Below are 11085 nucleotides of genomic sequence, written 5' to 3'. Positions count from 1 at the left end.
TAATTCCACATTTTTAAAGCTCATTTCAGCTTTTTACGCTTCCTTCTGGTATTTTAAGCTTCTGTCTGACTTTTCAGCTTTTTTTTTTTTTGCTAATTTCAGCTTGTTGTGCTCCTTTCAGTTCATTTCTGCAAGTGTCAGCTTTTTCAGCTACTATTTAGCTGTTTTAAGCAAATTTAAGCTTTTTCAGCTAATTCCACGTTTTGCACTCATTTCAACTTTTTCAGCCTAATTAAGCAAAAATGTGCTCCCTCCAATTCTTTGTGGTAATTTAAGCTCGTTTCAGCTTTAATCGCTTCTTTTCAACTATTTTTGCAAATTTCAGATAATTTCCACCGTTTTGGGCTCATTTCTGCTTCTTTCAGCCCAATTGGGCAAACGTGCTTTCTGCTTTCTTTTGCTCATTTAAGCTTGTTCTACCTTTTCAGATAAATTTTTTTAAAAGCATTTTTACCTAATTTCAGCCGTTTTCAAATAAGTTCAAGTTTTTTGTGGTCATTTCTGCAACTTTCAACCCAACTAACTTATTTGTGCTAATTTTAGCTTGTTATGTTCCTTTAAGCTTTTTTCTGCTAGTTTTAGCTTTTTCTGCTAGTTCAGCTACTATGTAGCAGTTCTTATTCTAGTTTTAGCTTTTTCAGCTAATTCCACATTTTTAAAGCTCATTTCAGCTTTTTACGCTTCCTTCTAGTATTTTAAGCTTCTTTCTGACTTTTCAGCCTTTTTTTGGGTGTGCTAATTTCAGCCTTTTGCAAGTTTACTAATTATTGTGCTCATTTCTGCTTATTTACACCTAATTCAGCAAATTATTTTTTTTTCCGCTTTTTTCTGCTAATTTTGACTTGTCCTTCCAGTTCAGCTAAATTTCAGCATGCTTTTAGCTAATTTCAGCTGTTTTTCTGAAAGTTCTTCAGCAATAAGCATTCACACTGCATTTTCACAGGAAATGCATTTCCTCCAGTCCCTGGTGCACCTACCAGTCGGAGAGAACCTGAGCGAGCTGACTTTGATCTCAGGCTTGAAGTGACGGGAACTCATGTCACCTTCAGGAACACACAGAGAGCAAAAGCTGCCGTCAACAATCAGGCTGACAGGAAAACGGTGCAGCGGGAACGACCGAACTCAGCGCACACCTGTCCTGACTCCCGGCAGGCTGATGTTGACCTCGTCTCCGTCTCCGGCGCCTTCGTCCACCAGAGCCAAACTCCCAAACTCCGTCATCTTTCTTCGGTCCAGGAACTCCTACAGAGGGAGTGAATCATCACACAGCCACAAGACGTCAAAGGCTGGGATGCTGACTAAAATGTAAATAAAAACAAAAAAAGGCGCAAATCCAATAAGCCCATATTTAATTCACAACAGAACCCGGTGAACACTTAAAGTGTTGAAACTGAATCCAGCAGTCACTGTGGGAGGAATGTTGTCCCATTCTGGTTTGACATAGGAGATTCTAGCTGATTTGTCTTTGCTGATTTTGTTTAATGACCAAAAGGTTTCCAGGTGGTGGAGGTCTGAACTGCAGGCAGCTGAAATGTAATTTCATCGTGCTTCCATGCAATGACAATAAAGCTGATTCTGATGATAGAGCTTTACGGACAGCGCGGTGAACCGTGTCCACAGACGAGGACTTGTGGAAGTGTTCCCGAGTCCGTGCAGACTGGGTTTTTTACGCACTTGACCCCGACGCCCCAAACGTCACGAGCATCTAATACTGACTCCATGTTCTTGAACTCTTCACAAGATCTGGAGACATATTGAAAGCTCTCACTATTTTCTTTTGAGGAACATTTTTATGAAGTTGTTCCACTTTTTCTAGACACTGCTCATCACAGACTCTAAAAAAAAAAACGTTAAGTCAGTTCCTCTGGACGTTCAAAAAACAACAAGAAAAAAATTGTAGAAACGTTTTTTGTTTTGTTTTGTTTGTTGAACATCCAGAGGACCTGACTTAACTTTTTTTTTTTTTTTACATTTTTCTACCTGGATTATGGAGCATGCATCAGGATATGTATCCTCTGCCCGTCTTTACTTCTGGCAGATTCAGCTTCTCTAAGATGCTCCTTTAATATTTAATCCTCTTGACTTAAAAAAAAAAAAAAAAAGTTGCAAAATTCTTATTTGTACCACGTATTTTTTAAAATCACAACTTTTTGGGATGTTTTGCTACCATAAAATGAAAACCTTTTTTTTTTTTTTTTTTTTTGTAAAAGTAGTAAAAATGTCCATCGTGACTAAAATATGGGCTTATCATCATTTGTATTTTATTTAGGGGCGCACCGATAAATTTATCGTCCCAGATTTCCTTAATTTTGGCAGATCGGCTGAAAAACTGATTTGACTGATATTTTGTAGTTTTAACAACATTGTCTAAACTTCGTTTATATTTCAGGGCACTACCTCAAGGCCAGTTAAAACCAGTTTGTACTGTTTCTAGGATATTGTTTATGTTTTTCAATATAATATTGGAAAACTGAAGGTGCACTGTGACCTTATAACACCTGACAGTGTCCGTTATAAAACTAAATCGGAACCGGCAGGTCAGACTCATTAGAAATCGGTGATCGCCGCAATCGGTGCGCCCCTAATTTTACGACATTACTCTTGCGTTGTTTTTCTTAATTTATTCTTTTATATAAAACCTTCCTTTAACTTCGTACCTCCATGGCATCAAACGAAAGGTTGCAGGAGATTTCAAACTTCTTCGTGAGCATCTGCTCCTTGACGTTATAGATGCAGACAAACTTGGACTGCCCTCCCGCCAAAACAGACTCCCCGTCCGCGGAGTAGCACAGCGACGTAAAAGATCTTAAGGGAACGAAAACTTTCAGTCCAACCCGTTCAGCTCAACACAGAGGCAGGCCGCCGAGTGTCCACTCACTTGCCCTTGGCCGACTGCTTGGCGGTGATTTTGTCCGTGTCTTTGCGGCCCGTCTCCAGGTCGTGGCGTCCGGCCACCGAGCCCGTTTGTGCGGCCGTGTGAGGGTTCCAGAAGGAGAGCTCTCCGTTAAGAGTGGCCACGGCTAACTCCTGACCGTCAGGGCGGTACGTCACACACAAACCTGAGGGGCAAGACAAAAAAAGGATTACATCGCCTAATGACGACATAAGAGGAAAAACTCGTTTAAAAAAAAAAAAAAAAAAAGACTGAACGATTCATTAGTGCTGAGTTGATGCATTTAGTATCAGTCTCGGCTGCTACAACAAATTGTATCGCATTGTATGTGAAATTCGCCACTTCAGTTCAATTCAGTGCATTTCTATAGCACCGACTCACAAGAGAAGTCGTCTCAGGGCACTGAACAGAAGCATTCATATTTAAAAACAATAACTGAACATTATTTATCTGAGGAGCAGACTGCTTTGAGTTTAACTCCATCGCAGAACTCTCATCTTGAGCAAGCACGAAGACGACGGTGGAAAGGAAAAACTCCCTCGTGAGGAAGAACCAGGCTCAGGACAAGCAGCTGTCCGCTTCGACCGGCTGTTTTTTTTATTTTTATTATTATTCTTTATTTTTAACAGCAGTGCAGAATTACTAAACAGAAATAGCTAAACATGTGCTGTATATTTTAAGAAGAAATAAAGAAATAAAAACTTGTGCATTACGAGATATGCAACTTCTTTGTTTGATCTATAAGAGAGGAAAAAAAAAAAAACACCACAGGATCATTAATTCAGTACCTCTACAAAATCTGGTCTTAAGGGCTTTACATATGTGACCCGTTTAAACCACATATTAATGAATATGCTTTTCTTCAGACGAATGGAAAAGGTAATTGCTTCTATTATATATACCTCATGTACAATATCTATCCAGAATGAGAGAGTGGGGGAATGGGGAAACAACCAGCGTCTTGTAAGAGCTTTTTTACAGGCAGATGTAAAAATGGCAAACGAATACTTATCAGCAGATCCGGACAGAAAATCACAATTTGACCGGCTGGTTTTGAGAGGAACAGATACACAATGGCAGGTCAAGAATCACATGTTAAGATAGAAATAATATCAAATGAAAACTATTCAACTGTAACAATTCATTTAAGGAAATTAGGTCAACTTGTCCTCAAGTAGTCTAAGCCTATAGCAGCATAACAAGCCAACCCTAACTATAGGAGTTATCAAAAAGGAAAGTCTTAATCCCAGTCTTAAATTAAAACTGGACAATGTGTCAGCCTCATGGACAGAAAGTGGAAGTTGGTTCCACCAGAGAGGAGCCTGATAACTGAAAGATCTTCCTCCCATTCTGCTTTTGGAAACTCTAGGAACCACAAGTAAGCCTGCAGTCTGAGAGCAAAGTGCTCTGTTAGGAAAATTTGGAACAATAAGATCTGTAATATAAGATGGAGCTAGGTCGTTGAGAGCTTTGTATGTTAGAAGTAAGATTTTGAATTCTGTTCTGAATTTGACAGGGAGCCAATGGAGAGAAGCTAAAACTGGAGAAATATGATCTCTCCCACTAACTCCAGTTAAGACTCTGGCAGCAGCATTTTGGATCAACTGAAGACGTTTTAAAGACGTATTTGGACACCCAGATAATAAACCATTGCAACAGTCCAGTCTAACATGACAAATGCATGAACCAGTTTTTCTGCATCATTTTTAGATCAGATGTTTCTAATGTTAGTGATATTACGCAGGTGGAAGAAGGCGGTTCTAGTAACGTTTTTAATGTGGGGGATAAAAGACATGATCAAAAATAACACCAAGATATTTAACATTAGAGCTGGAGGCCAGATTAATCCCATCTAAGGAGGGAGAAAGACTGAAAAATGTATTCCTAAAATTCTCAGGTCCAAAAACTAAAACCTCAGTCTTGTCTGTGTTCAAAAACAGAAAATTTAGGGTCATCCAGGTTTTTATGTCTTTAAGACATGCTTGTAGTCTAAGCAGCTGATTAGATTCATGGACAAATATAACTGTGTATCATCAGCATAACAATGAACATTTATCCCATGCTGTTTAATAACATTACCTAATGGAAGCATATACAAGGTAAAGAGTATTGGGCCAAGCACTTGCTATTCATGCTGTTGTTGTTTGGCGCATTGTTTTTGTACTATTTGTGCTTAGTGTATTCTCAGTGTAGTGCATTTCTTAGTTCATATCTTAGATCTTACGGTTTTTCTTTACGAGTTGTGCTTTTGTTGGATGTAACTGGGACTCTGTGTACACAATTTCGTTCCACGACAATTACCACATGTGGCGTGAATGACAATAAAGACACCTTGATCCTGACTTAAACCCTGAGGAACTCCATAACTAACTTTGGTGTATGATGAAGATTCATTATTTACATTTTCAAATTGGAATCTATCAGATAAATATGATTTAAACCAATTTAGCGTTGTTCCTGTAACTCCAGTAAGTCTCTGTAGTAGAATATTGTGATCAACTGCATCAAATGCAGCAAATGCAATTCTGGCCATTTTTGTGTTTTTAAAAAGGTGATTGATTAGATGTGGCAGCCATCTTGAAACAAGTCAAAACAAACTGAAAATAAACCAGAGAAATTGCATTTCAATGCAGTGGGAATGCTTATTCCAGAAGAACTTGCTGGAAAACAGCTGAAATTAGCTAAAAAGCATGCTGAAATGCAAGAACATGCTGAAATTAGCAGAAGAAATCAGAAAGAACAGATAATTGCTTAATTCGGTAAGCAGAAATGACCACAAAAATAGGAAATTAGCTAAAAAAAAAAAAAGAAGAAGCTGAAATTAGAAAAAAAAAAAAAAAACAGCTGAAAAGGCAGAAATAAGCTTAAACTACCAGATGGAAGTGGAAAGAGCTGAAATAAACTAGAAAAGTGGAATTAGATGAAAAAGCTAAATTTAGCATAAAAATAGCTAAATAGCAGCTAAAATAGTAGAAAAAGCTTAAACTAGAAGAAAAAACTGAAAGGAACAAGCTGAAATTAGCATAAAGAAGTTCATTAGGTTGAAAGTATCAGAAATTAACACAAAAACATGAATTTATCTGAAAGCAGCTGAAGTTAGCTAAACAATGCTAAAATGTTAGCTGAAAAGGTACAAACTTAAATTAGCATAAAAAGGCAGAAAGAACAAGTTTGAACAATTAGGGTGAAAAAAGCAGAAATGAACACAAAAACGTGAAAATTATCTGAAAAAAGCTTAAATGAGCAAAAAAACAGCTGAAAAGTAGCTAAAGAATAGAAAGAAGCTTAAATTACCGGAAGGAAGTGGAGAGAACACAATTTTGGTGAATTAGGCTGAAAAAAGTTGAAATGAGTGCTAAAATGTGGAATTAGCTGAAAAAGCTAAAATTAGCAACAACAAAAAACAGCTAAATAGTAGCTGAAATAGCAGAAAAAGCTGACACTTGCAGAAATAAGCTAAAAGGAGATTAACAAGCTGAAATTAGCAGAAAGCTGTTAGAAGAAGCACAAGAATGTTGTCGTTAGCTGAAAGAATCTGAAAGAAGCACAAAACAGCTACGGGAAAAAAGAAGCAGAAATTAGCTGAAAATAGCTGGGAAAAAAAAAACATTTGCACAAGGAAGCTGAAAGAAGCTGAAGCAGAACAAAATGTGAAAGGAGCAGTAAAAGGGTGTAAACACATCTAAAGATTTGAAGGATGTAAAATGAGCTCAATTCATTTTCTATTAGGAAAAAAGTGACATAAAAGGCTAAATATTTCAAAAAGCTAAAGTTGCACCAATACCTAAAGTCACAGCAGGATTGTCCTGAAAGAGCTGAACGTTTTGATATGATTTGTTGAAATAGCTTGAAAACTGCGAGACGAGAATGAAGTGTGAATGCTTCATAAGCATCCACACTATTAACTAAAGAAAATGTTCATTTACCATCAGACGTGAGGTGAAGTGTCTCTTTGGCATGCCAGCTGTCCAACATGTCCCACAGCTGGACGGTCCGGTCCCATGAAGCGCTGGCCAGAATGGACTTAACAGGACTGAAGCACAGGGAGCTGACCGGACCCTCGTGGCCTCCCAGGACCTAAGGAGCCGCACAGTTTGAGTAAGTCTGGAAACACTCCATCAGCCTGAGGCCTAAATGTTTGTACCTCTAGCAGTCTGCCGGTCTGCATGGACCACAGGAAGATCTCAAAGGAGTCCTGAGTTCCGGCGCTCACCAGCTCTCCACTGACATCTACAGCCAGGGAGGAGAACTGCGCGGGCCGAGGAGACGTGAACGTCCTGAAGTTCCGGTACCTACAAGCACAAAGGACACCCTGAGACCACTTCCTGCTCTGCCTCTGGGTCTGCGCCAGGTCTTTGATGCTCTGGAGAGAATCCAAAACATGAGTGGGACGATCACCTGTGCAGATCGAACGCTCTGACCGTCCCGTCCAGGGAGGCGCTGACGATGACGAAGCCGCTGGAGGTGAAGGCGACATTGGTGATGCTGCTGGTGTGCTCGGTGAACGTCACGAAGCAGAGGCTGCTGTTGGTGTTCCACACTTTGACCTGAACAGGCATTAAAAGTTATTTAAATGATTCACAATCATAAACACATATTTTATAGCGTTTTGGCAGCAAACAATACGTATTGCGATTTGACACAGGTTGAAAACCCGACGGTGAAACGGAGGACTCACCTTCCCATCATCCCCTCCTGTCACGATGTACTGCCCGTCCGGTGAATAAGCCAGGGCAGCCATGTTGTTGAAGTGTCCTTGCTGCTTGAAGACGTATGATTCACTCTGCCACTCCCACACCAGCAGCTGACCCATTCCTGGAACATAGAAATCTAGATCTGATCTAACCTTCAAATTTACTTCGGTCGCAATCATCAGTGACTCTGAAACTTCGAGTGGGCTACCGTAGCTTCCTCATCATTGAACTTGGAAGAATTTGTGACTTCTGCCGGTAAAACGAGTTACAAAGAGGAATTTTTCAGCACTGAGTTATCATTTTCAAATGTTTAATCGCAAAAGCTTAAAAATGACCCGTAGTTTGTTGAAACGTACCACCTGGGTTAGCAACATGATAGTTTTGTTTACAGAAGAGCCGATTTTAAAACAAATTTTATTGGTCTGAGTGATGCTATCAGGAATTCCAGCTGTATCTTTCGAAAAAGAGGAATCCCCAAGCTTGACAATGACCCTAAACAGTATGTGAAGGGATTTCCCAGAGCTACAGCAGCATACCATACCACTTTATTTATAAAGCACTTAAAACAGCAACAAGGTCGACCAAAGAGTTGTACAGCCGAAACAAAACAAGAAACGGACACAGGACATACATAGATCCAAATAGGTAAAGATAAGAACTAAATGGCTAACATTATAGAACAGACACGTTTAAATCAACTCTCAGTGTCAAAATCCAGGGAATAAAAGCAAGTTTTTAAACATGACTTAAAAACTGTGAGAGGGAGCCTGCCTGACATGTAGTAGTAACTCATTCCACAGTTTTAGACCTGCAACAGAGAAGGTCCTGTCACTTCTGAGCTTAAAACGAGTGCCTGGAACCACTAAAAGCATCTGGTCTGCTGAGCTCAGAGAGCGCTGTGGGGCATATGGCTGCAGCAGATCAGCGAGATGGGAGGGGGCAGAACTATTCAAAGATCTAAAAACATATCAACGGTTTTTAAAATGAATTTGAAAATGAACCGGGAGGCCAGAACTGGTGTAATGTGGTTGCTTTTGCCTGTACCCGTTAAAAATCGGGCTTCAGCATTTTGAACCAGTTGTAAACGAGCAATAGAGGTCTGACTGATTCCAAAACAAAGAGCATTGCATTAATCAAGCCTGGATGTTATGAAAGCATGTATTACTGTCTCAATGTTACTTTTGGACAGTATGGGCTTCAATTTAGACAGTCGCCTCAGCTGAAAAACAAAAAAGCAAACAGGATTTAACAATCATGTTTACATGACTGTTAAGTTTCATGGAAGGGTCCATTATCACTCCCAGATTAGTGACAATTTGTTTCTTTAACGGGGCTAAAGAGGAAAGGTCGATACAGTGGGTCTTAATTGTGCCATTAGGTGGAAACATGACTTTAGTCTTCTTTTCATTAAAATTTAAGAAATTTAAAGCCGTCCAGCCCAAGCAGTCAAGAAGAGGTTGGATAGAATGTGCACCAGTGTCCTTCACAGGGAAGTAGATTTGGCAGTCATCGGCGTAGAAATGAAAGGGTATGCCATGTTTACGAAAAATAGCACCTAGTGGCAGCAGGTATAAATAAAAGGGAAGAGGACCGAGAATGGACCCCTGCGGTACCCCCCACCGCAGATGTTGAAATAAAATCCTTGATGTTGACACAAAGAGTTCTATCAGAGAGGCAGGATCTAAACCATTTGAGGGGCTGACCCTGTGATGCCCACCCACTGCTCCAGCCTAGAAATGAGGATCTCATTGGTGATGCAGATGTAAGGTCCAATAGGACAAGAAGCACAGAGTCACTTGCATCCATGGCTAGGACAATATCATTTTAAAACATTTCATTTCAGCATGCAAAAAGAAATTGTCAAATTTTAAAGAAAACTATAAGAGTTAGAATTAAAAAGGGATTATTTCTGAAGACACATGCTAGATAACTCCGATTTAAAAATAGATTACCAAGATGATATGAGATGATATATTACTGGGATTGCTAGATGGAGTCTTTATTGACTCATTTTACATAAAGGTCAAATTTTGCAAGCACTGGTCAAATGTTTGTAGATAGTCATGGTTCTCATAACTGTCTATAGAAATGACTTTGAAGCAATAAATCTGTGTAAATTTCCACTGAGAAACAAGGTGCTAATCACATGACCTTTCAATGATAAGTTAGCTTCCATGCTAATTGATTAGCAGCCTATGATAGTTTTTAGTCTTATGTCAATTGTGCAGTTTTTTTAATAGGAATTCAAATATATTCATCAGTATTTATAGATATGTCATAATAAGTTTAAGTTTGCGCTTGTCTGTATTTCAGTTTCACGAGATTAAAAAAAAGTAACTTTATCAGCCTGGGGTTTATTCACAAACCCAATTATCACAGGAGATGAGATTAAACAGTTGTTTAATAATCGCACCACAGCCCTTTGAAGCATCATTTACCTGAACAGTGACGTGCCTAAAAAGATTCCCGCTCCCCAAAAAAACAGGAAGACTTACGCGAGCATCCGAATGCAATCCAGTCTCCAGAGCCGTTGAAGGCCACCGAGGAGATCCTCTGGTCTGAAATACTGCAGGGGAAAAAAATAATCAATTACATCGTAACAGCAGAGTATTGTGCCGTTTACTTAAATACGTGATCCGGTTTCCGACCTCAGAGAGTGAATCAGGTTAAACTCTGGCAGTTCGTGGAGGTGGAAGATCCCGGAGGCGAACGCCGTGACCAGGATGTGAGTCTGTTTATGAAAGGCAGCAGCAGTCAGGTTGTTAAAGTCGCCCTCCTTGTTGAAGAAATGTCTAAAAAAACAAAAAACAAATGGGAAATATATGCTTTTTATTGTTCATTAATACAATCCATCCAGCGGTTCATGAGATGCACAAAAACAAAGACAATTGAGTGAGTTTTACAGATGCTGAGCTAAAATTGATGCAAGGTTCAAAGTATTGTCATTCGCTTCACATGTGGTACATGAGGTGGAACAAAATTGTCCCAGTTGCACCCAAAAACAGCAAAAATATAAAGTATAAAAAGAAACAGTACATAAGGATCTAGGATATACACTACTACATATGTTAAACAAATGCTAATCGATACGCTAAAAGATCTAAGATATACGCTAAACACCAATAATGTAAAATAATACTGTATATTAAACAGCAGTCCGCAGACAGAGGGAGACAGATGATTGAGAAGGAATCAATGCTGCTTGATGTATCTGCAATTGGCTTGAGAACAACCGTAGCTTGAGAAACTTGGAAATCGGTAAGAAAAATCAACCTTAATCCAACTCTGACAAATATTTAGTTCCAAAAAGTAATTTCTTGTTTATTAGCCTCTAGAGAGCGTCAGTTGTGAGCAGTGAAGTTCGGAAATCGCTGTTATTGCCGTGAAGCATCAGTGAGTAACATGTGCGCAGAATATGCACTGAAAAGCAGTTAGTGCTCTTTTAGCATTGTAGCACAGAAAATGCACTGAAAAGCAGCTAGTGCTCAGTTAGCATTT

The 11085-nt window shown here is 39.3% G+C and overlaps 1 protein-coding gene across 1 annotated transcript in view; it reads right to left on the bottom strand.

The window, feature by feature from the left end:
* Positions 1 to 11085, bottom strand: part of pwp2h (PWP2 small subunit processome component) — a 23638-nt gene that overhangs the window by 4669 nt on the left and 7884 nt on the right. The window contains exons 8-17 of the mRNA XM_037696591.1: positions 10236 to 10379; positions 10083 to 10153; positions 7572 to 7708; positions 7292 to 7440; positions 7038 to 7185; positions 6820 to 6970; positions 2879 to 3059; positions 2658 to 2805; positions 1134 to 1242; positions 978 to 1043 (exon numbers count right to left, since the gene is read on the bottom strand). Coding sequence (XP_037552519.1) covers positions 978 to 1043; positions 1134 to 1242; positions 2658 to 2805; positions 2879 to 3059; positions 6820 to 6970; positions 7038 to 7185; positions 7292 to 7440; positions 7572 to 7708; positions 10083 to 10153; positions 10236 to 10379 — 1304 coding nt within the window. The remainder of the gene's footprint in view (positions 1 to 977; positions 1044 to 1133; positions 1243 to 2657; positions 2806 to 2878; positions 3060 to 6819; positions 6971 to 7037; positions 7186 to 7291; positions 7441 to 7571; positions 7709 to 10082; positions 10154 to 10235; positions 10380 to 11085) is intronic.

This window comes from Nematolebias whitei, chromosome 23 (genome assembly GCF_014905685.2).
Source record: "Nematolebias whitei isolate Nwh7 chromosome 23, NemWhi1, whole genome shotgun sequence".
NCBI lineage: Eukaryota > Metazoa > Chordata > Actinopteri > Cyprinodontiformes > Rivulidae > Nematolebias > Nematolebias whitei.
Note: the sequence above shows the minus strand (reverse complement) of the source record. Positions and strands in the feature narration are given on the sequence as shown.